The 25,851-nt window shown below is 43.4% G+C and overlaps 1 protein-coding gene, 1 long non-coding RNA gene and 1 other non-coding gene across 3 annotated transcripts in view; 2 read left to right on the forward strand and 1 right to left on the reverse strand.

Moving 5' to 3' along the window:
• Nucleotides 1-2,793: 2,793 nt before the first annotated feature.
• LOC121146655 lies at nt 2,794-14,135 on the reverse strand. The gene is made up of 3 exons (XR_005882233.1): nt 13,815-14,135; nt 7,319-7,452; nt 2,794-3,027 (listed from the first exon to the last, which is right to left on the reverse strand). It is a non-coding gene; the product is annotated as an uncharacterized LOC121146655 (long non-coding RNA).
• Nucleotides 11,488-11,558, forward strand: TRNAG-GCC. The gene has a single exon. It is a non-coding gene; the product is annotated as a tRNA-Gly (tRNA).
• Nucleotides 14,136-14,364: 229 nt separating the features above from the next.
• Nucleotides 14,365-25,851, forward strand: part of TOPBP1 (DNA topoisomerase II binding protein 1) — a 51,659-nt gene continuing 40,172 nt past the window's right edge. Inside the window, exons 1-8 of the mRNA XM_040965757.1 lie at nt 14,365-14,475; nt 14,980-15,070; nt 16,452-16,586; nt 18,232-18,375; nt 19,057-19,238; nt 20,316-20,512; nt 23,001-23,180; nt 23,696-23,856. Of these exons, the coding sequence (XP_040821691.1) occupies nt 14,987-15,070; nt 16,452-16,586; nt 18,232-18,375; nt 19,057-19,238; nt 20,316-20,512; nt 23,001-23,180; nt 23,696-23,856 (1,083 nt within the window). The 5' untranslated portion in view covers nt 14,365-14,475; nt 14,980-14,986. The remainder of the gene's footprint in view (nt 14,476-14,979; nt 15,071-16,451; nt 16,587-18,231; nt 18,376-19,056; nt 19,239-20,315; nt 20,513-23,000; nt 23,181-23,695; nt 23,857-25,851) is intronic.

Consider the following 25,851-nt stretch of genomic DNA (forward strand, 5'->3'; position numbering starts at 1 on the left):
CACCTGTGGAACTACAAACTGCACTGGTTTGCTTAAGAGCTGGGGTAGTGACGGGTGGAGCTTAGTATGACCATGGAGCCCTCTGACGTCAAAACCCTCAAGGGTGTTTGGGTTGGAAACAAGCAAGATTGGTCCAGGCTGCAGTACCTGCAGTTGCACACAAGACTAAGTAGGGTGTGAGATGGGCTGGGCCTTAACATCCAACAGCTCATACAAATGTCAGAATGGAGAAGGCAGACTATGCTGGCGGGGGTAGGGGGGTGGCTAGCACATGCCAGGACGTGTGAGATCTGGGTCTTGGAGTGAGCTCGGTGGCAGAACTTGAGAATTCACCTGGTGGGCTGTAGTTCCTGCAGGTGAATGTGTGACTCAGGCCTAGGTGTCGGTCAGACCAGGCAGGGTGCCTCCACCCTTTGGCAAGTGTGTGGGTTGGTTCTAGAGAAGGACACACACCTTAGCCCTCTGGCATGTGAAGGAGCCAGGCTGCAGTGCAGAGCAGGCCAGGTTAGGCTATCACACGTACCAGTTTGCAGGAACTAGGGAAGACAGGAGACTGGGCAGGCTAGGCTGCAGCACCCACCAGCCAGTGTTGGGACTGACAGCAGGCCAGGTCAAGCCAATCTGTAGCATCTGATGGCAAGGTCAATACAGGGGATGGGTTTTGCAGAGCTGGGTCACAGCATTCACTGGCATGTGGAAGACCTGTGGCTGGGAACAGGCCTGGTTGAGGAGTTAAAGGGACACCCTGGCTGGGTTGTGGTTCCTATTGGTGAACATGAGAGCCAGAATGAGGATGGCACAGGCTGGACATGACTGCAGTGTCCCTCGGCATGGGTGTGGACAGGGTCTGGGTTGTGCCAGACTGGGCTTGACTCCAGCATCTACTGGCGTTTGTGAGAGCCAGGGTGGATGTAGAACGGGCTGGGCTGTCTTGGCTTCCACTGAAACATGTGAGAGTTGGGTCTGGGCATGGAACAGGTGTGGCTGGGCTGTGAAACCCAATAGTAAGAACCAGAATGGGTATGGACCTCTTGGGCGAGGTCACTGTCCCTGCCAGGACAGGACCTGACAGGACAGATACATTCATGTGCACAAGATCTGCCTCTGTGAGGAGGCCTGATAGAGGATCATGGGGAACTTTTGGTCAGGATATAAGCCCTGCAGGTGAGTGCAGGAACCAAAGCTGGGAGAAGCCCAGACCAAGATAAGTTGTGGTACCTGCTACCATACATGTGGGTCAGGTATGAGGCAAGCCAGGCTGGGTAAGTTTGTAACACCCACTGGCAGATGTGAGAACCAGGATAGGTTACAGGACAGGCCGGGTCAGGCTGCAACACCAACCAGTTCACATTAGGGCCAGGACTGGGGGCTGGCTAACCTGGGATAGGCTGTACAGCCACTGGCAAATGCCGAGGTGAGATGGGCCTTATCAGACTGGGCTGCAGCACCCACCAACAACAGCCATGGTGAGATCCTTGGGAGGGAGATGTGTTTGCAACCCTGGTGGAGGGGGTTCTGAAGGACTCCTCCGCTAGGCTACTGATCCCACTGGTGATCATGAGAGCTCGGACCAGGGGCAGATCAGGCCAGGCAGGGACACAGCACCTGTTTGCCTGTAGGTGATCTGAGTTAGGAGGAGAGCCAGGCTGGGCTAACTGACTATACCCACAGGTATGTGCATGACCCAGAGTAAGTGTAGGCTGCAGCATCATCTGGCAAGTGCCAGCACTGGGGGAAAATCCTGTTTAGTCAGCCTGCAGGACCACCTGGAGAGAGCAAGATCAGGGACTGGAGTGGGTCCAGGAGGGAAATGGTGGGCACCTCTCTGATGGGCTATTACTCCTCCTGGTGAGCATGAGAACCAAGGCAGGGGTGCCACCACCCGCTGGCACCCGCTGATGTGAATGTGGACTAGATAGTGAGGTTAGTTGGGTTGAGATAGGTCTCAATGCCCACTGACATGCACAAGAGCTGAATGGGATGTAGGATGTAGCTGAATGGGTTGCCACATATACTAGCAACCAGAGGAACCAGGTCTGAGAGTGGGCCTGTTGGGGATTGTTGGAGGTCATTCCAACTAAGGTAAAGTTCCCACTGGTGTACGTGAGGGCTGAGTGTGTTGTGGGCAGGGCTGGGCTGGGCCGCAGCATCCACTAGTTTATGGAAGAAATGGGGTTGGAGAGAGAACTGAACCAGCAGTTGCAACTACCAGTGTGTGTGTGTAGGCTGATTTGAATGCTAAACTGGGCCGGACCCTCTTCTGCACACACAAGAATCAAGTCTGGGATCACAACAAATGAGGTTTCTTTGGGGATCCCCTAACTGAACTGCTGGACTCAGAACTCCAACCATGGGGAGAATGGCAGGAACTGTTATCTGACCACGGAGTGTGTGTGTCAGAACCAGGGCTCCTCAGTGGCTTAGGTGGAACAATGGATGGATAGCCAGATACAGAGAAGCTATGGCAGTCCACTTAGGCCTGCAGAGCACAGCTGGTGCCATAGCCGAGGGAGGACAGAAAAAAAATTGGTCAACTACCCCAGTCAAGCATTGAGAGCAAATATCTGGATGGAGACTCTAAGGTGGACTATATGAGCCAATGGACTTTGGAAGAATTTGCTCATCCTTGGATTGGCATGATTGACAGCATTTCAGAACCATTAAAACCACTAGAGCAGAACCCTCGGAACATGCTCCACCTCAGAGACCCTGAGATGACATCGGGTGGCCATTCCCCATACCCTGGTACTAAGGCAGTTGGAAGGCTGGCTGTGGTTCACCCCTTCTCCCAGACCCAGGATGAAGAAAACTAAAATTTAGAAACAATGGTCTCACTCAATTTCCCCTAATTCTTAACCCTTCCATAATATAGCAAATATGAATATGTATATATGAAACGAGTTACCAGCCGCCCTACTAAAGGGAGAGGAAATATAAAACATACCTGGACTCTTGCAGTTCTACCAAAAAGATTAAAAAGCATTTTCCAAGCGGCTCACATGGGCACTCTTTATCTTCCAGAAAGAGCTGAAAAATAAAATCATCCTATGAAAATCATTCTATGGGCCTAGGATGGGGAAATAAAGCACAGGAGAAAGTCTTAGTGAATATTGAGGGAAGAATAAACCTCAGGTCATCACAGCATGGCCAATCATCTCTGCTCTTGATTTTTGTGTGATGCAGAACTCATGGAATTTTAGTAAGGAGCCATTGTAAGTGATCATTTCAACAAAATCCTAAAAAAATATAGAAGAACGGTCATCTTTTAGGGCTGGTGCATTGGGTTCTGATCCCGGTGGCCCTGCTTCCCATCCAGCTCCCTGCTTGTGGCCTGGGAAAGCAGTCGAGGATGGCCCAAAGCCTTGGGACCCTGCACCTGTGTGGGAGACCTGGAAGAAGCTCCAGGCTCCTGGCTTCAGATTGGCTCAGCTCCAGCTGTTGCAGTCACTTGGGGTGTGAACCATCGGACGGAGGATCTTCCTCTCTGTCTCTCCTCTTCTCTGTATATCTGCCTTTCCAATAAAAATAAGTAAATCTTAAAAAAAAAAAAAAGAAAGAAAAAAGGATTTTTCTCCACTATTTTATAGAGGACTGTATTTATAATTTCTTTCTCAGCCATGGAGTTATTTGTGTTTATTAGTGCCATTGATTCATTAATTTTGTATCCTTGCCAAATTCTGAGTTCTCATAGTGTCTTGACTGAGTCTTTCAGTTCTCCTATATAAAGAATTATGTCATCTGCAAGGACTTAGTTTTAATTCCTTATTTCCAATTTTAATTTCTTTCATTTGTTTTTCTTGCCTAATTTGTTTTTCTTGTTTTTCTCTGACAAGGAATTCCCATGCCATATTGACTAGCAGTGGTGAAAGTGGATATTCTTGTCTAGCTCCAGATATTAGTGGAAAAGCTTCCCGTCTTTCCCCATTAAGTATGATGCTGACGTTGAATTTTGTATAGTGCTTTGATTTTGTTACAGAATGTTCCTTCATTGCTTATGTCACTTAAGGTTTTCAGCATGAAGTTGTGTTGAATTTTATTAAATTCCTTCTCTGCATCTATTGAGATAATCATGGTTTTTATTTTTATATATATTCATCAGGGATATTGGTCTGTGCTCTTATTCTGTTTTATCTCCATCTGGCCTCAGTATTAAGGTGATGTTGGCTTTATGGTAGGAGTTTGGAAGGACTGTCTCCCTTTCTGTTTGGAATAGTTTGTGGGGGATTGAGGTAATTTCCTCTTGAAACGTTTAGTAGAATTCTGCAGTGAAGCCATCTAGTCCAAGGCTAGTTGGGTTAGTGAGGAATCTATTTGTTGATTTTCTCAAAGATCCAGCTCTTGGATTCATTGATCATATGTATTGTTCTTTTGGTCTCCATTTAGTTTATTTCGTCCCTTATTTGGGTTATTTCTCTTTTCCTACCAACCTTGGAATTGCTTTGCTGTTGTTTTTCTAGCTCCTTCAATTGTGTGGTTAGCTCATTTACTTGGTACTTTTCTAATTTCTTGACACAAACATTGATTGAAGTGATCTTTCCTCTTAACACTGTTTTGATTGTGTCATATAACCATTGTTCATTTCATAGCATATTATTCAGTCTGCAAGTATTTGCATGTCCTCTGGAGTATTTTGACCTATTGATCTCCAGTTATACTCCCTGATGATCTGAGAACACGCATAGTATAATTTCAATTTTTTTTTAATTAATTGAGGCTTGGTTTGTAGCCTATACTATGGTCAATCCTGGAGAAAGTTCCATGTACTGGTGAAGGGAAAAAAAAAAAAGTGTATTCTCTGAAGGATGAAAGGTTCTGTAGATATCAATGAAGTCCATTTTCTCTAGTGTCTGAGTGAGTTCTGTTGTTTCCTTGCTAAGCTTCTGTCCTGTTGATCTCTCCATTGATGTTAACGGGATATTAAGGTCCCCGACTATTACTGTACTGGAGTCTATTTCTCCCTTTAAATCCATTAATATCTGCTCCATTTAGCTAAGTGCCCTGAGTTTTGGTGCATATACATTTATTATGTGATATCTTCTTGCTAAATGGATCACTTGGTAATTATGTGGTGCCCTTCATCTCTTCTAACATTTTTTCACGTCAAAGTCTATATTATGTGATGTAAGATTACAGTAGCTCATTTTTCCTTTCCATTAACCTGGAATATCTTTTTCATTCCTTCACTTTCAGTCTCTGCATTTTTTTGTTAGTGATATGTGTCTCTTGTAGACAACAGATGGGTTTTGTTTTTTGAATGTAAATTGTTTAAGCCATTTATATTCAGGATTAATATCTATAGCTAATAATTAAGTCCTGTCATTTTAGCAATAGATTATTCATTGTTTGATTTAATCTTCTTTAACATAGTTCTTGGATGTTCTTCATGTTTGTCTTTGGTTTGGGTAGGCGCTATTCCTTTTCTCTGTCGATAGGACATCTTCAACATTTGTAAGGAAGATCTAGTAGAGGGCAAGTCTTTGACCTTTTCTTCATTGTGGATGATTTTTTTGTTTTCATTTTGAAGTGCAAAGGAAAGCTTTTCTGGGCAAATTATTCTGGCCTGGCAATCTTTTGTTTTATAATCTGGAATATGTCATTCCAGTCTCTTCTGGCTGTTAGGGCTTCTTCTGAGAAATCCAGTGAGTCTGACTGGGGTTCCTCTATAAGTTAATTGATTTTGTCACATACGTATTTAAGGATCTTTTCCTTATGTTCAATTGATCATCTTATGTTCACTGAAGAAAGTTTTATTATCATGTGTCATGGAGAAAATTGCTTTTGGTCAACCCGATTTGGAGTTGTGTGCCCCTCCCATGTTTTGTTTCCCAATTCTTTCTCCAAATTAGGGAAGTTTTCCTTTATTATTTCATTGAATACATCTTTAAACCAGCTTCTCTTTCTGTGCTTTCTGGAACTCACATAGCTCTTATATTGGGCATTTTAATAGTCTCTTAATCTTTGAATACTTTTCTTAGCTTGACTCATTTCCACTTCCAGCTATTTGCTTTTTCCACCTCCCCCACCCTCTGCCACCGTTGTTGAAGGAAATATCTTCCGATTCTGAGATTCTTCTGCCTTGCTCATTCTATTATTGATGCTTTCCACTGGATCTCTAATTTGCTCCATTGTGTTCTTCATTTCTAATAACTCAGAATGATTTGTTTCAGTGTTGCTGTTTCCTGAATGACATTTCTTAAATTCCTTGAACTCTTGTATGTTCTTCTTGTTGTTGACAAGAACATTTATATTTTTTAAGTTCTTTATCCCCCATTTTCTCAATGTCTTCCTCAGTTAATTCTGAGGTTGGCGAAGACTTTTGCTCCTATGCAAGCAGTGCATCAGTAACATAATTTGTGGCTCTGTCTCTTCTCTATTGATCTTGCTCACCTCTATACTGGTTAGCAGATTCCTAATCTTAAGACAGGTCTCTTAAAAAAAAAAGATTTACTTATTTTTATTGGAAAGCCAGATTTATAGAGAGAAGAGACAGAGAGGAAGATCTTCTATCTGCTGGTTTACTCCCCAAGTAGCTGCAATGGCCAGAGTTGAATTGATCCAAAGCTAGGACCCTGGAGCTTCTTGCAGGTCTCCCACACAGGTGTGTGGTCCCAAAGCTTTGAGCTGTCAGTGACTGCTTTCCCAGGCCACAATCTGAGAGTTGAATGGGAAGTGTAGCAGCGTGGATACAAACTGGTGCCCATATGGGATCCTGGCACATGCAAGGCAAGGTCTTTAGCTACCACACCGCGTTCCTAGGGCAGGTTTCTTTCCTTTTTTTTTTAAGATTTATTTATTTATTACAAAGTCAGATATACAGAGACGAGGAGAGACAGAGAAGAAGATCTTCCATCCGATGATTCACTCCCCAAGTGAGTGCAACAGCCGGTGCTGTGCCGATCGGAAGCCAGGAAACAGGAACCTCTTCCAGGTGTCTCACACGGATGCAGAGTCCCAACACTTTGGGCCGTCCTCGACTGCTTTCCCAGGCCACAAGCAGGGAGCTGGATGGGAAGTGGAGCTGCCAGGATTAGAACCGTCGCCCATATGGGATCCTGGGGCGTTCAAGACGAGGACTTTAGCTGCTATGCCACGCCGCTGGGCCCCCTAGGGCAGGTTTCTAAGTTGTGTTGCTCACTGGTCTAAAGGTCAATTTTATTGATTGCATTTGGTACCCAGTTCTTTGTTTACAGTCATGTGTGCCTCTCCCTCCAGGAAGTTTCAGTCCCAGGCTCTTGTGCTAGACTTGTACCACTTAGCCCCAGCTCCTGGCCCACCACTCTCCACCCCCTATGATCCCATGCTGTGGCTGCATTATTACCTGCCCAGTCTTTCTTCCATTTCTGGTTCAAGCATTGCCCAGGATTATGGAAACACCAGCCATTCTAACTCACCAGGCTGTTGGTGGTGCTGGTCTTGCTGGAAACTGCTGTTACATCTGAGGGCCACCTGGACCTATTTGGGGGGGAATCCAAAGGATGCCAAGTCAATATTTTCTTTCCTGTTGTACCAGTGCAGCATGTCGAGCCAGAAGTGAATTCTCTCCCGCCTCAGTGAATGTACAACTTACTGTGTCTCCAGCCTTCCCCCAGCCTTTTGCATCAGTACACAAAATGGTGCTTGATGTGACAGTGGTGGAGATCTGGGCCTGCTGGCTGTTGGGGCCGATGGCAACCCAAACCTATCTTGGGTGACACCTGTATGATGCTAAGTCTATTTCCACTCTGGGACCAGCGCAATGCACTGAGCTAAAAGTGAGTTCGCTCCTGACTTAGTACACGTGTAACTGACTGTAGTTCCCACAGTCCCACAGCCTTTCCCCCTTACACAAAATGGTGCCCAATGTAACACTGGTGGGGGTCTGGGCCATTAATAGGCCCTGTTCCTGCACTGTTTACTTGGGGTCCGCTGCTCTTTCCTTGATCATGGTCAGATTAAACAAATCAGCACGAGGGACAGTTCTATGCCTTGGTTCACCTCCTGAGTGCCTGGTGAACTGCCCTTCACATTTGGCTGTGGAGCTCCAATTGCTGATCACTGACCCCTGCTGGAGAATCTGGTCACTGCAACATCTCTTTGCTGACTCCACTGCTTCCCAGGTGCCTCTCTGCCATCAGCCTGTTCTCTCCTATTTCCTGGAATCTATCCTCTGTGCTTCACCCTAATAATGATCCTCGGTTAGTTTAAACCTGTCCTCATCCTATACATCATCCTGGAGCTCTCCCCTCTACATATCTGTCAAAACAAAGGTTAAGCAACTGTGCTGGCACATTGATACAGTTTAATACAAATTTGGCATAGCAAGTCACAGAATCCCCACTGGATACTGGCTGCTTTTCTAAGCAGTGTTATACTCCCCTAGATAGAAGGCCACTTATCAGTTGTCTGCAGCTAATGATGAAGGAAAGATAGAGATTTGATTTAGTTGTGATACCTGGAAGCTGGGTTCAAGTGGGAGGTGCTGGAATCATCAGGGGTATGCACTTGAAAGAGAGTTCTCCAGTTGGCTTTTTATTATTTATTTTAATTGGTAAGTCAGATATACAGAGAGGAGGAGTCAGAAGGAAGAACTTCCGTCTGATGATTCACTCTTTTCATGTGGTTACAATGGCCAGTGCTGTGGCTATCCAAAGCCAGGAGCCCAGAGCCTCTTCCGGGTCTCCCACACAAGTGCAGGATTCCAAGGCTTTATGCCATCCTTGACTGCTTTCCCGGGCCACAAGCAGGGAGCTGGATGGGAAGCGGAGCTGCTAGAATTAGAAACAGTGCCCATATGGGATTCTGGCCCCCTGCAAGGTGAGGATTTTAGCCACTGGGTACTGTGCCAGGCCCTCCAGTTGGTTTTATAAGTAAATTGTGCTTCTCATCTCTCTGCTTCCTGGATTACCCTCCTACTCTCCATTGGCCAGCATTTTGCCATCCACAATATCCATCAGAGACCAGAGCAATGGGGCCAACCAATTCAAAATAAACCTCCTCCTTTCCTGTGGGGCTCCTCTCAGGCATTCTAGTTTATGGAAGGCTAGTTCATAAACAGCAAACTCTAACACCTGAAGAAACTTGATGATTCACTGTTCTAAGCCTACAATAGTCTAAGGCTGATTTAAATGAAATCAATTTACTTTATCCTACCACTAACTCAGAACAAACCCCCAGTACTCCCTGACCTCTGTTTCATGAATGACAAATTCTCATCAGCATATTCTATTGCCTCTAGCTTCAGGAACAGATCAGAAATCCATCCACTCCTCATGACCTCCACAACTACTAGTTCTAACCCAGCCAACATCATATCCTGCCTAGCTGTTGTAACAACTTCCATCTCTACTTTTCTATGTGTTCACCCAGAAGCCAGAATAGTCCCTTAAGAACTTAAGTCAAATTGTGCACTTCCTATGCTTGAAATTCACTAATGGTTTTGCATCTCACTCATAATAAAACCTAAACATCTTTGAAAAGTGTAGATCATCTTTTATTTTTTGAGGATTTATTTATATTTATTGGAAAGGCAGAATGACAGAAAAAGAGACAGAGAGAATGATGTTCTGTCTGCTGGTTCACTCTCCAAGGAGCCGCAATGGCCACAACTGAGCCCATCTGTAGCCAGGAGCTTCCACCCAGTCTTCCATGTGGATGTAGGATCCCAAGGCTTTGGGATATCCTTCATTGCTTTCCCAGGCCATGAGCAAGGAGCTGAATGGGAAGTAGAGCAGCTGAGACACAAACCAGCACCCATATGGAATCCTGGTCCATGCAAGGTGAGGATTTAGCCACCGAGTCATTGCATTGAGTCTTGTAGATAATGTTTTAAAAGAGTATGAAAAGTTGGTCCATTATTACCTCTCTTCTCGTTACCTCGCACTGGATTTATGACTGCTCCTGAAAGAAGCAAGTACCTTGCTATCTGACTGTTGGACTTGTTCTCTCTGACTGCAGCAACCCCTCTCCCACTCTTCCATATCTGTGTGGCTCACTCCCACATCCTTCATCCTACCCTCATATTATAGGAAAGCCTTATCACTCCTTTGGGAATAACAAACCCAATGACCTGGCATATCAGGTTCCATGATTTCTCCATGTACTATACACAGACGTCCTACATGAAATATGAATGGAATGCACATTACATGAAACATTTAAAGTTCACAGAAACTGGAGAAATCTTGACACAAAAGAAGACCTGTACAATTTCTTTGTATGAAACTCCATTACAGATGAAAATAAGTACGGTAATAAAATTAAAGTAAAAATTTACTCATATTCTAAATGGCTGGAAAGGGACAAAGAGAACTTACTGAGAAGACAGAAATCTCCTGAATCTCAAGATTGAGTTGCATGATTTCAGTCTGCCACAATTCATGAAACTGTATCTAACACATGTGCATTTCACTACACAAGTCACGTTTTAATTTTAAATGTTTCAAATCATAGGGGAAAAAAAAGTGTAGACCCAAAACCCAACTGAAAAAATAGCATCACCACTTTTAAGAGCATTTGGAAAACATAACAAATGCAGCAATGTAGCTCAGAAATCAAGCTTATCTTTAGTCTCTGTAGAGCCTCTTGGGACAATGGTGAAGCTTGAAAGGGAAGACTTGGGTTTATTCCCAATATATACCAGGCTTTCTTCCTCTGCACCATGTGGATAAAGAGAACATACGCACATCAAATAGCCAACCCGTATTTTATTCAAAGAAGCATCTTCATAGGAAATGACAGCAAATATAATAATCGTTGGAATCACCCTTGAAATATAGACTCATATGCAAAACTTATTTCATTGTATTTATATTTTACATGACATTTTAAATATATATTTAATTGTATCTTTATTGTAATAAATGAAACATGGACTTTGGGTTGTAACAGAGAGTGGGTTTTTTTTTAGTTTATTCTTGATTTTAGATGATCTTAACATAGCTGATCAGAGTGAATGGATCAAGGGTTAGGGAAAAGTGGGTGTTATCATTATTCCCAATATTTCTGTTTCTCCGTCTTGTTTCTGTGGGGAGGTGGGGGGAGATGGATAGGGGAGAAGCCATGCCCAGCTTCCCCACCACTCCAGTACCTAGGGATGGAGAATGGCCACCCACTATCAAGCCATGGTCCCAATGTGGTTCATACACTAATGGTTCTGCCCAGGTGGTTTTGATAGTTCTGAAATGTTGTCAATCTCGCCAATCCAAGGATGAAGGAACCCTCTTGATGTCCATTGGCTGACATAATCAGCCTCAGAGTCTCCATTTGCCGAGATATTTGCTGTCATCGTTTGGCTGGGGTAGTTGGTCCAATTTGTTCTGTCCTCCTTCTGGGATGGTACAGATGTCCCAGGCAGGGCTCAATGGGCTGCCATAGCCTCCATGTGGATCTGGGCCAGCTGTCTACTACTCTGGCTTTTCCACTGAGGAGGACCAGTAAAGAGAGTGAATTTTTTATTAGATAGCTACCATGACTTAGATTAAGTCACTTTAAATGAGCCCAATTTCATAAGCATTGGTGGTTCAGTGGTAGAATTCTTGCCTGCCACGTGGGAGGCCCGGGTTCGATTCCCAGCCAATGCACTAAATGAGCCCCATTTCAAACTAACATGCAAGCTTTAGCCACACTGTTATGTGGCCTATTTTTTTTTTTAAAGACTTGCTTATTTTTATTTGAAAGTAGGATTTAGAGAGAGAGAGAGAGAGAGATCCTCCATCTGCTCATTCACTTTACAAGTGAGGTGTGGGCTATATTAAAGCACCTTTTTATGCACAACAGCTTTTGTTAAGATCAAAGAAGATGAAAGAAAAAACAGGTCACCAAATACTAGGGATTCATATGTGACATTGTTTCCTAGTAGCCCCTTTATTTAATGCTTTATCTCTCCATCTTTCCTAATTGAGATAAAATGTCTTATTGTTTCAATCCATTTCTAAGCTACCCAATGGCTTCAAACAAAGGAAAAGATGCTTTAATACCTAAAGTCCTCTAATTAATAGTGTTATAGACAGACATGGATCATCACAGAATATAAACACCAATTTGCAATCACTCTTAGCCCTTTGAAAGTACAGGAATCTGTCATGAGGCCTGTAATGGATCACTTACTGGAGCAGTTTCTTAAAAAACTGATGTTCAGGATCCGGCAGGGTAGCCTAGTGGCTAAGGTCCTTGCTTTGCACACACTGGGATCCCACATGGGTACTGATTCTAATCCCGGCAGCCCAGCTTCCCATCTAGCTCCCTGCTTACGGCCTGAGAAAACAGTTGAGGATGTCCCAAAGCCTTGGCACCCTGGACTCTTGTGGGAGACCGAGAAGAGGCTCCGGGATCCTGGCTTCAGATTGGCTCAGCTCCAGCTCTTGTGTCTGCTTGGGGCGTGAATCATTGCATGGAAGATCATCCTCTTTGTCTCTCCTCCTCCTCTCTGTATATCTGACTTTCCAATAAAAAGAAAAATTCAAATACTCTCCTAGATTTAACCTGCAAAACAGTATTGTTTCGAAGAGTTACCTATGTGTTTGAATGTGTAGCCAAGAATGAGACTTACTGATTTAAATGTTAAATGTCAAAGAAAAATTTCAACATTTCTCCATGATTTGTTGTGTTCACTTACGTTAAACATTTAATGCATGCAAAAGATTCCAAGGCATACTTAAACTAGCCAATAATCATTGGTCCGAGTATCTTCAGTTTTGAAGTTTACATACTAAATATCATATTTCTTATTACACATTTTCCCCAAGATTTATTTATTTTTATTTGAAAGGCAGATTTACACAGAAAAGGAAAAAGTGAAACAGAGCAAAATCTTCTACCTGCTGATACGCTCCCCAAATGGCTGCAACAAGTGAAGCTGACCCAATCTGAAGCCAGGAGCCTGTGGGCCTGCCTCATGGGTGCAGAGGCTTAAGGACTTGGGGCATATTCCACTGCCTTTTCAGAAGCATCCACAGGGCCTAGGATCAGAAGAGAGGCCTGTGGGCCCGGTGCGACGGTGTAGTGGTTAAGGTCCTTGCCTTGCACGCCCGGGATCCCATCTGGGCGCCGGTTCTAATCCTGGCAGCCCCGCTTCCCCTCCAGCTCCCTGCCTGTGGCCTGGGAAAGCAGTCGAGGACGGCCCAAAGCCTTGGGACCCTGCACCTGTGCGGGAGACCTGGAAGAGGCTCCTGGCTTCGGATTGGCTCAGCTCCAGGCCGCTTGGGGAGTGAATCATCGGATGGAAGATCTTCCTCGCTGTATATCCACCTTTCCAGTAAAAAAATAAAAAAATAAATAAATAAATCTTTAAGAAAAAAAAAAAAAAGAAGAGAAGCCTGGACTTGGGCTGGCGTGGCACCACAGACAGAGCCTTAATCTACCACACCACCTCAGCAGCTGTATATATGAATACTCAAACACATTTATATACAATTCTCATCTGTTCACACTGTAATACATTGTCAAGTAGTTCTAGTCAGGAGATTCAGCAGCCCTCTTACAAGTTCTTTTTCACTTTCAACGCCATTACACTCACATCTCTAAACCACATGCTAACATTCTAATTTCTTGATTTTCGGAGGGTGGGGGGCTTTGAGGCACTTTTTTTTTTTTTAGAAAGTTTTTATTTCAAAAGCAGGCGGTGATGCTCCACCTGCTATTTAGCTCCCCAGCTACCGTTACCAGTTAGGGCAGGACAGAAAAAGTCAGGCGCCCAATGCCATCGCCTGCTGCCTGACAGGGTCTACACCTGCACCAAACTGAAACCTGGGCACTGCAATAGGGGCTGAGGGTGCCCACCACAGCTCCTAATGTCCACCCCTTGATTCTCGTTAGTAGAATTGAGGTTTCCGTCTTACCATCTCCAGCACGGACGCTAGTTCTGTTTCCAATACTTAAGCAGCTGCCAGGAAAGAAAATGCGACGCCTGAAGGGGAAGGCGGCAGAGACCCTGGACATGTCGGTCAAGAGTCCTGCGCCTCGGTTGTGGTCCTCCTCTTCCCTCCAGCCCTTATGGCGGTGGTAGGCAGTGCCTACAGTCCTGCTGTGCCAAGCCGTGGCATCACAAAGCGCTTCACGCAGTCTCCATTCGACCTCGGCCCTGCCGTGTGACTTTGCACACACATCGCTGAATTTTTTTCTCTGCTTTTGCCTCTGTGTGGTACCCGCCGTAGCGCCAGGGCACAGGTCCTCCACTAAAGGGCGCTCCCGGCCCAGGGTTCACCCCGAGGCATCCTCCCACGGTGCGCCCGCCCCATCGCCGGCCACGCCCCGCCCCAGGTCGCGGCTGCCCATGACATCACTTCCTCCGGAAGAGGCCGCCGTTCTGCGCCGGTGGCGCGAAAGTCGGTTCCCGGTCCCGGCGGCTTCCGGGTTGTCGACTGCTTTGGCCGCGGACGGGCGGCGCCGCTGTGCGGGAGGGGGCGCGGCGTTGGCCGGGCTGGCGCCCGACCCCAGCTGCCCGTCCAGCGGGCCACGCGCCCCCCGCCCGCTGCCCCAAGACCCCCAGGCTCAACCTGGGTGAGTGCGGGACCCGCCGCAGCCGGGCGGCGCGGAGATGGCGGCGGGGCCTCGGTGTGGGAGGAGCGGGCCGCAGTGCGGGAGCAGCAGTCCTGAGTGCGGGAGGAGCGGGCCGCAGTGCGGGAGCAGCAGTCCTGAGTGCGGGAGGAGCGGGCCGCGGTGCGGGAGGAGCAGTCCTAAGTGCGGGAGCAGCGGGCCTCGGTGCGGGAGGAGCGGGCCACCGGACCTCGGTGCGGGAGGAGCGGCCTCGCGGGCCACGGTACGGGAGGAACGGGCCGCCGGGCCTCGGTGCGGGAGGAGCAGGCCGCGGTGCGGGAGGAGCGGGCTGCCGGGCCTCGGTGCTGGCCGCGGTGTCCGTGCCCCCCGGGGCGCGCTCTTGCTTGGAGGGGTCCTCGCGTTCCCGGGGTCATCCCGCACGGGGCTTCCTGCCCACTGTGTCCTTAGGAAAACTTGACAGGACATCGGGAACCTCACACATGATCTGTTTTTGTTCTTGTTCGACAGTTCAAAAATGTCCAGCAATGACAAAGAACCGTTTTTTGTGAAGTTTTTAAAGTCCTCAGACAATTCTGAATGTTTTACCAAAGCTCTCGAGGTAACAACAAGATGTCCTGTTTGCTGTGAACTCGTTTTCTGGCTTCGTGTCTTAGAAATGGGTGTCTTTATTTTTAATGTGATGTGACTGCGATCCTTGGTGTCGCCGTATCATTGCCGTACATCTTTTGAATTGATCTCAGTGTGTCCTGTATTTTGGGAGGCGCAACATCTAATATAGCATTTCTCTTAAATATTCCTGTAGTTCTTAGAAATTTGGTTATTTTCTCCTGTCTGCTAAGCAGGGTCCTTCGTTTATTAAAATGTTTGAGTCACCATGTACTGGTGACACGTTAATGTTTTGGGGTTAGCTGGTGACAGTATGTTTTATTGTGTGCAGTGTGACCTGGCGTGATGCCGGGAGTGGCATGGTGTGGGAGTTTGTCAGAAGTGCAGTTTCAGGCCTTAACCCAGATTTACTGAATATAATCTTCACTCCTATGACTCATTAGTAAGAAGTTTGAGAAGTGGTTGTAGCGTTTTTTGGGTGTTTTGTTTTTGTTTTTTCCGTTAAGGTTCATTCATTTAGCAAGTATTTTTTGACTGTCCTTAATGCCAACTGTAGTACTTTTAGGTAAATCAGTGGTAAATGCAGGCAGGTGCTTCTGCTGTCACAGAGCTTGCATCCTGGCGCGAAGAAATAGACACTAATCAGACGTGACAGCTGAAAAAAACATGTCGTAGATGGTTAAAAATGTGAAGTGTTACGGAAAGAGGAAAAGCAGAATTGAATAAGAGGTTCCAGAGATGGTTGTCGGTGGAGAAAGAAAGCGGGGGTTGTACGTAGGTTTAAATCAGAGTGCCATCATGGGTAGAAGATGTTTGCATAATGTTGAAGGAGGTAAAAGCCAAGTGGAAATCTGAGGAACGTAACATTAGGCAGACTTTGCAAGCACAGGGCCCCGGAACGTGTTGCTGTGGTGTGTGTGACTGGCATGCTAAGTAAGGGATGGGGGAAGAGTGTTGAGTAAAGCTGGGAGGGCCGTTGGAAAAACGGATACGAAGAACCACTGGAAGCTGCATGAGCCAGCAGACGGGAAGATTTTTCTGTCTCACCTGCTCTGTGTATCTAGTTTTCTAATAAAAATAAATGATTTTTAATGTGGATTTTATTCTGGATGTGACAAGGCTCTTTAATAAGAGCTTGAAGCATAGTGGCATGACCTGACTGGTATTCTAAAAGGGTTAATAGCTGTTGTGTTGCAAATAGAGTTAGGGCCAGGGAGAGAGAGGGAGACCCCTGGCAGGCACCTGCGGGTGTCCACATGAGAGATTGTGGGAGTTTTCGGTAGGGAAAAAGCTGCGTTTGTGGTCATGTTGAAAGGAGGGTTGGTAAGACTTAAGTATGGGGAATAATTTTAGGTATGTTCTTTTTCTTTCAGTCAATGAAAGAATTTCAATCAGAAGAGTATCTTCAGGTTATTACAGAAGAAGAGGCATTGAAGATAAAAGAGAATGATAGATCACTTTATATCTGTGACCCTTTCAGTGGCACTGTCTTTGATCACCTTAGAAAGGTTTGTTAACTGACAGCGTGTCCTTACTATGTTCTTGTCATTTGTTTTTGCCGCAGTGGATGCAAGATTTGTTGATCATGACACTTCATGCGAATTATAAATGTGTTGGTCTAGGGGAGCAGAATGTAATTTTTTAAAAGACCGATTATGTTACAGTAAGATGCTATTCTGTCACTTCTGTGTCGGGGGTTGTGTCTTTGTGTAATTGAACCTACAGTAACGAAGCATTTTAGTGATGTAGTTTACCATATTCCTGATTGCAAGCTGTTTCCAGGAGAACTAGTGAGTACCTCAGCACGGTGCTTGGCAGCTGAGCCTTCCCTCTGTCCTCCATAGGGACCGGAGGAATCAACCCAGAATGAAATGATTTTGAAGATCAGTGAGACCTCTTACTTCCTTTTGTTGATTCTGGAGTCTACTAACTTACCCCTTCCTTGTGGTATTTGGACAAGAGAGAAACATTGAGATAAGAGCAAACTGGCTTTAATTTCATCCAGATTACAAAGAAACGATGCTTGTTGTGAGAAGAAAGTGCAAAAATGCCAGTAGATGCAGTGTCTGTACCAGCGATCTTGGTCTCCTGGAAACATGCTTATCAGGATCGGTGGCCTCGCAAAGTTGTTTTCTCCTGGCTAATCAGAAAGACAGTGATGCTCCTTTATGGGATAGTGTATAAATCAGTCATGCAGCAGAACTAGCAATTGTACGCTTTTTTTTTTTTCGAATATTTTATTTGTTTTTATTGCAAATATATAGAGAAAGGAGGAGAGACAGAGAGGAAGATCTGTCCGATAATTCACTCCCCAAGTGGCCGCAATGGCTAGTGCTGAGCCAATCCAAAGCCAGGAGCCTCTTCTAGGTCTCCCACACAGGTGCAGGGTCCTAAGGCTTTGTGCCATCCTCTACTGCTTTCCCAGCTCACAAGCAGGGAGCTGGATGGGAAGCAAGGATTAGAGCTGGCGCCCACATAGGATCCCAGCGCGGCGATTGTAGGCTTTTTTTCTGCCTTTAATATGTTGCTGTTGGACATCACCTTTTGTAACTCTAGCAATAAAAATGAAAAGTCTTTTAAAAAATTTTTTTTGGTAAGTTAACCCTACAATATCTTACAAACCTTTATGTGTCTTCCTTGGAGACGTGTTACAGTTAAAAGTATTTAAAACTTCAGTGTGCTTTCATTGTACTTTTTTTTTTTTTTGGTGCTGTGATAGATGTTGTGGAGGGGACTACTTGTTGTTTTTTTTTTGTTTGTTTGCTTGCTTGCTTTAAGATTTATGTATTCATTTTGAAAATAAGAGTAGCAGAAAAAGAAATTATCTATCTACTGGTTCACCACCCAGATGGCCACAGTGGAGAGTGATGGGCCAGGCTGAAGCATGGAACTGAATCCAGATCTCCCACTTGGCTGGCTCTCAGGCCTTCATTTTCCAGGCTTTCTCAGGCCATTAGCAGGTAGCCGTTAGCAGGGTCAGACGTGATGCATCTGGGACACCAGCCAGTGCCCGGATTGGATGTTGGCATCACAGGTGGCGATGTTAGCTGATGTGTCACAGCTCAGGACCCAATAACGTGCTTTCACACTGTATAATTTTTTTAAGATTGGTCTTTGCCTGGTAATTTTCTAAAATGTTTTCTTTTCTTACAGCTTGGCTGCAGAATTGTAGGTCCTCAGGTAGTCATATTTTGTATGCATCATCAACGATGTGTCCCAAGAGCTGAACATCCAGTTTATAATATGGTTATGTCTGATATAACTGTATCTTGTACAAGCCTGGAAAAAGACAAAAGGGTAGGTCTTAGGGATATCCTAATTTCTTTATTGCCATGCTTAGAAACATGGCTTTTCTTCCACAATTAGTGAATCATAGTTTCCCATCTTACATGAACAGTCTTTTAAGAGACCACTTTATAGGTATGCACATATATAATTTATATATATAAATAAATGGGCATCCCTAATTTGAAATATTTGCAGAAATCCCGCCGCACACTTTTTATTTGGGGGGGAGGATTCACAAGACACCACAAGCAGAAAATTCTGCACTTGACCTGGTTTAACAAGTCAAAGTCAAAACACACATACACTGGAAAGCATTGTATAAAATTAACTTTGATCTGTATGAATAAATGTGTATGACACACCCGTGCCCAAGATGTCTCATTTTATATATGCAAATAATTCAAAATTTGAAACCTGAAACACTTCTATACTCATTCTGTATATGCATGGTATAGTATATATGAATATAATCCCTTGTATAGAAGCAACATAGTTGAGTAAACTAGAATTGAAAGGAACAAATAGAGGGAAATGATTCATATGTATCTTCTAAAACTAATTTGGTTAACTTTTATAATAGTGAGAAACATGTATTCAGGCTATCAAAAACAGTATTCATGGTATAATATAAAAAAATGAAAAAAAGATTCTTAGACTCAGTATTAATTCATTTTCTTTTTGGGGCTGCAGGATGAAGTTCATAAATATGTACAAATGATGGGCGGACGAGTATTCAGAGACCTTAACGTATCAGTAACTCATCTTATTGCAGGAGAAGTTGGCAGTAAAAAATATTTAGTTGCTGCAAATCTAAAGAAACCCATTTTGCTTCCGTCTTGGATAGAAACACTTTGGGAGAAGTCACAACAGAAGTAAGAAAAAATGTTTTCTGGATTTGAAAAATGGTGCCTACTCTGGTTTTTCAAAGGGAAGCTCTATGCTGTCCCCTTTGGATTAGGTTATCCAAGGGCAGAATTGGGGCCTATTGAAGAACGTAGTGGAATCTACAAGCTCTTGTTCGTTTTGGTGTAAATTAACAGTTTAAAATGGGCTTTGAGTTTAGCATTAGCTGCAAGGTAAAAAAACCCTTTGATAATTATGTTTCACTAATAAATGCTTCTAAAATAATTCAAGAAATCCATATGGTAATTTTGTGTCTCCATTGTCAGGATGCTAAGATGGGGATTAAATACACATTTTGACTATAAATATATGTACTGTATCAGCTGAGTGGTGATCATTTAATAAATGTTAAACGGATCTATTATGCTCCTGGCCTTGACACGTGTTAGATGTATGTAGTAGGCAAAACAGCGCAGCCTCCCATCCTTGCGGAACTTAACAGCCTATTTTCAGTGTACACACTTTGAAATCGAGTAGTAACCCTAAATCTAGGTACCACAAAATTTTGTGTCAGCTTGTGAATTACAGCGTTACGTCTCTGAGCTTGTTTTCAACACCAGGCAGTGCGTCCTCAGTGTCTCCATGTTGCCCGGCCTAAGGACCTGATCAGCATGTCTGCTTAGCATGGCAATAAAACGATATTGGTATTTGCATTCAATTTTCTCCCTTTAGTGTATAAAATGTTGGAAAGGGTAAATGCTCACTTTTTCCTGCTACACAACAAAAACTCTAGATACTCTATGTAATAGAGTTTCAGACTTAGAAGTTTTGAAAAAATATACCACTTTGACAAATAAAAGACTTAACATGAATAAAGCATGTAGTTTTTTCCCCTTTAATTTTTTTTTTTTTGAGACTGTTTCTGAAACAATATATTAGAGACATGATATTGAGCTCACTAAATGTTCATCAGTGTCCTTAAAAATGATCTGGGGAAAAAAAAAAGGAGGAAAGACAATAGTGGTGTTTCTATTTATTGTCATTGTGGTCAATTTAAAACTATCTAATTTCATTTGTATTCCTTTGTACCATTTGCTTTTTCCCAGTCAAATAGCCAGATATACTGATATAAGCATGGAAGAATTCAAGTGTCCTATTTTTCTTGGTTGCATCATCTGTGTGACTGGCTTGTGTGGCTTGGACAGGCGGGCAGTTCAACAACTGACAGTTAAGCACGGAGGCCAGTACATGGGACAGTTGAAAATGAATGAATGTACACACCTCATTGTTCAAGAGCCAAAAGGTAAAGGTGTTTAACAAATGAATAGATGCATTTTAAAACCTTTACAGAACAAATTTTGCTTCTAAACCTGGTTTAATATTTTTTTCCCTGAAATCTTACAAAGGTAGGTTGGGTCACAAATTGTGTAAAGATCGTGTAACTGCCTTGTATATCCCGATCATTGACGAAATACTAATAGAGCCAACTGTGTGATCTTTCAATTTATAAAGAAAGAAAAGACGCCCGCAGCTTACAAGTATTTCAAGAAAATTTGAGCCAATAACAGGGAAACTCAGAGATACAGCCAAATGATGTTTCTTACGATTAAAAGACTTGATTTTGGTTTTAACTGAATGAGTCAACTTGGTTGAATGAACTGGGTTCTTTTGTTTTGGCTGTTTGTGTTGATGGAGTAGTATGTGAGGATTTGGCACACATATGCAATGTGTAGTGATCAAATCAGGGCAGTGAGCAGCTCCAGCTCCTTAGACAGTTATTTCCTTATGTTGGGAACCTCCAAGATTAAGCTCTGGTCACCCGTCTGCTGAAGAGACTAGAACCCCTTCTTCCTGTGGGGACTGCTCCCTCACTCCCCGCCCACTGCAGCCTTCACTAACCTCTCTTCTGCCCTAGCACACGCACATGGGGGAGAACATGCAGCATTTGTGTTTCTATCCTGGCTTATAACCTTAAGTGTTGCCCAGTTCTCTGTGTCGCTGCAGGTGATGCGTTCCGTGAACTAGCTGAGAGTTGAAAACCCGCCCTGCAGAACATGAAGCAAAGAAAGTAGAAACGCGTTACCCCAAATAAGAATTCTTTAACGTTACTATTTTGGCATTCTGTACACTTTTTATCTCTTTTGGAGAATTTTTACCAGTGATCTGTTTTAAGATGTGTGCATTTGTGTTTTGAATGTTGGGGGTTAGAGAGCTCTTCCGTTTGCTTGTTTACGTCCCAGATGACTGCCAGCTGCCAGTGCTGGACTGGACAGCACCAGAGGCCTCACCCAGGACTCCACGTGGGCATTCAGGGCCCACGCACTTGGGCCGTCTGCTGCTGCTTTTCCCAGGTCATTAGCAGGGAGCCAGGTCAGAAACAGGGCAGCTGGTACCCAAACCAGTGCCCCTGTCACGTGCCTGTATCTTGGATTGCAGCTTTTACCCCATGCCACAGTGCCAGCCTCTTTACCGGCACTCTTAAGAATACGTGACAGTCAATGGGCAGAGTTTTGTTCGCACTGGCTTAAGTCATTACTTTGTGTGTGGCAGGTTGGTTATGAGTAGAACGACAAAGACTGAAGAAGAACTCTTTCTGGTTACACCTTGGCCTCAGTTTCTCTGTGATGCTGTTTTAAACGCTACGTTAAACTTTTTAAAGGCAATAAAAAGATATATTTGTTATTTTTTAATTTGCTATCCTTGATTCTAAATCGACTCCTACTCCTGCTAAATTGGAGGTTTTTTTCTTCTTATTTGTTACACTTATTTGGTGAAGTAGTAAGCATTTTTACTGTACTGTAATTTTAAAATGTTATTTCAAAACAAAACAGAAAATAAAAGCAAGAACAGAAGAGGGAAGGAAGAAGAGAGGAACAGAATATCACTGCGTTCCTAGAACTGGATCTTTAACTCCTGTTGAGCCTGTTAAAAAGCTAATTAAAATTAGAAGATTTGTCCATAACCAGTCCGCTGTGATAATATGGATGACTTTTATCCTTTGATTTTGTATATGCAAAAAATTTTACATCTGAAATGTTTTAGATATATTTTTAAAATTCTATTGACATTGCAGTTCTCTTTCAAGTTGATATTATATTGCATATATTTACAATTTCACAGTTGTTATAAACCTTCCTTTTAAAATTCAAAGATAGAATTTGAGTTAATCCTCAGTTTATGGATTAAGAAACTGGTTTAAAGAAACGAAGTGATGGAAGCTATATAATTTAAGTTCAGTATTTCATTTACCTCCTAGTTGTTTTTTTTTTTTTAACAGTTGTGTATTTATATAACACATAGGAAGTACAATATCACGTCATGTAGTATACTTTTCAAAAGTAAAGGATAGGGCCCGGCGCAGTGGCGCAAGTGGTTAAGGTCCTCGCCTTGCATGCCCAGGATCCCATATGGGCACCGGTTCTATCCCGGCAGCCATGCTTCCCTTCCAGCTAGCTCCCTGCCTGTGGCCCAGGAAAGCAGTTGAGAACGGCCCAAAGCTTTGGGAACCTGCACCCGCATGGGAGACCCGGAAGGGGCTCCTGGCTTCGGATTGGCATAGCATCGACCGTTGCACTCACTTGGGGAGTGAGTCATCGGACAGAAGCTCTTCCTCTCTGTCTCTCCTCTCTGTATATCTGCCTTTCCAATAAAAATAAAATAAATCTTTAAAAAAAAAAAAAGTAAAGGATAATCATTGATAAGTTTTATTTTGTTCCAAACCTGGTATAATTTAGATATTTCTATAGATATTAGATTTTAATATTTTGCATTTTTCTCTCTTACCATGATAGGTCAGAAATATGAATGTGCTAAGAGATGGAATGTACACTGTATATCCACACAATGGTTTTTTGACAGTATTGAGAAAGGTTTTTGTCAGGATGAATCTATGTACAAAATGGAACCTAGACCGGAAGTGAAAACTGTACCTGATTCTTCAACTCCTACTGGCCACACCAACCAAATTGATAGTAAGTATCATTGAGATCAAAAAAATAATTTTGTGCTTCACTCCTAGGCAGGCAGTAAAATAACCAAGCTATACATTTGCGTAAAACAGGAACCAAAGTGTTCCTGATAGTTAGAATAAATGGTAATGATCTTCCATACCATGAAGTAATGTAAGAGTTAATCAGACAAATTAAGACCACTGATGAATAGACTTAAAAAGGACTACTTTCATTGATACATTTCTTCATTCGTTCATAGCAGTTGTTCTAGCTCGTTAGTGTTTGTATGGAAATTAAAGTTTTGGACTTGTCATATTTCCAAATGTTGGTAAAGGATTTTGAAGTATACTTGTCTTGATTAAAGCTAACAGCCTTAGGTTTTTATGGGAATAAGACACTATTACGAAAGTTTGTTTTATACATTTTACCTCCATGAACCTGGTTTCGGTTCCTTTTCCCTACTAAGGAAAGTTAATCTGTAAGAAAATGTATGGTATCAATTATTTTATTTCTAAACTTTTTTTTTTTACATGTAGATCGCACCCTTTCAGATGTCAGTCATATTTCTAACATAAACGCAAGTTGCGTAAATGAATCAATGTGTAATTCAGTTCTCAACAGCAAATTGGAGCCTACACTGGACAACCTGGATGTCAGTGCATTTCAGGCACCTGAGGATTTGTTAGACGGTTGTCGGGTATGTCTTTATTGTGTAATAAATGCTGGAAGTGGTGATGTTTGTTAAGTTTCCCGGCCTAGCTTTTGAGATCTTGAGATTTGCACTTGTAAATCCCCCGTACAAGCTAAGTGACTGCTCAGCAGACATATCTGTTCTTTGGCTTCAAAGGTCAACATTTCTGCCTGGGCTCCACCTTTATCTGTTGGCTTCCAAGAGTTTGTGGCAGTTTGCAGCGCCATTCATCTCGCCATGTACTTGTGTGTTTTTTTGTTTGTTTGTTTGTTTGTTTTTTAAGGTGTATTTATTTCAAAGAGTTAGGGGGCGAAACAGAGATCTTCCATCTACCCATCTGCTGATTCAATCCTCAGATGGCTGCAGCAGTTAGGGTTGGGCAAGGCTGAAGCCGGGAACTTCTTACAGTTCTCCCAGGTGGGTAGAGAGGCCACTTCCCCTGGTTTTCCCGGGCTATTCCCAGGGAGCTAGATCTGAGACAGAGCAGCTGGGATGTGAACCCGTGCCTTTATGGGATGCCAGCTTTGCCCATAAGGCACAACACCAGCCTTTATATTTTGTTTTAAGAATACATAGTTTCTGGTGGGTTTTCAGCCGTCATTAAGTTTTTACAATGTGTCAGACTTTGTTAGTTATTGCATGTATTTGAGAATACATGGGAAATTGAATGAAAAGATCAGTTTGGGTGCAGAAGGTAAAATCCGTGCATTATGAAGGAGCTTCAAACTGTGTATTGATTTCAAAGTTCGTTTACACCAACATAAACTTATGCCTTAGTTCTGTTTTTCATGAACTTTTTGAAACCTTGATGTAATGGTAATTTTATAATCTTAATTGTTACAGCAACTCTAAAATGGATGAGACTAAGGACTAAAATCCTTACAGAATTAAAATTCTTAACATAGTTGTTAATTGGTAATCATCTACTTCAAATTTGTATTACTAAGTATTAGAGCCACTACTTTGGTTAGTATCTCTTATTTAATTTTTATGCCAAATTCTTACTGTTTGTTTGTTTGTTTGTTTGTTTTTGAGAAGGAAACAGAGTTTCCACCTGTTAATTCACTTCCCACGTGCCTATAGTGGCTGGGACTAGGCTGAGGTCAAAGTTAGGAGTTGGAAACCCAATCTGCATCTCCCATGTGTGCGTCAAGGAACCTACTACTCGATCAGGCACCTGCTGCCTGCCGGGGAGTGCATTAACAGGGGGCTGGCATCAGCAGAGGCAGGACGTGAATCTAGGCATTCCCATAGCAGCTGCAGACACCCCAACAGGTGTGTTAGGCCAGATCTCCACCCAGGTGGTTACTTAACTTTTTAGTGTCTTAATACACCATCTCACAAATTCACTAACGAAAACATTGGGAGCTGTGCTTTCTCAGATTTCGTGGATCTTGATACTGACTCTCATGAATTTTACATATCTAAGTGTGTGGGGTGGGCGTTGTAGCATGATGAGTCAAGACACCGTTTGTGATGCTGGCGTTCCATTTGGTTCACATCTCATTGTTCCACCTGAATGGCCAGGGAAAAGCAGAGAATGATGGCCCACATGTTTGAGCTTCTGTCAGCCACAGAGGAAACGGCTCCTGGCTGTGTCCTGCTCCGTGTGGGCCTTTGCAGCCATCTGGGGAGTGATGATTCTCCCTCTTCTGTAACTTTGACTTTCAAAATAATTAATTACATGGGTTTTTTGTTGTTTTTTTTTAATGTGTGATTCCTAATTTTGCAAAAGCATATTCTAGTAATGGGAGCGATTTATTTTGGGATATGAAGATAGTTAAGGATACATTATTTTTAAAATTTTATTAAAAGATATATTTATCTTTGAAAAATATAAATATTTTTGTTCTTTGTTCTATAATATTTCTGTTCTTTGAAAGGCAAAGCTGCACAGGGAGAGACAGATCTTACGTCTGCTGGATTATTCCCCAAATGGCCACAGTGGTCTGAGTTGGGCTGGTCTGCAGCCAGGAGATGGGAGCTTTTTCCGGATCTCCT

Source organism: Ochotona curzoniae, unplaced genomic scaffold, assembly GCF_017591425.1.
Source record: "Ochotona curzoniae isolate NIBS_2020 unplaced genomic scaffold, NIBS_Ocur_1.0 contig_1328, whole genome shotgun sequence".
Taxonomy (NCBI): Eukaryota; Metazoa; Chordata; class Mammalia; order Lagomorpha; family Ochotonidae; genus Ochotona; species Ochotona curzoniae.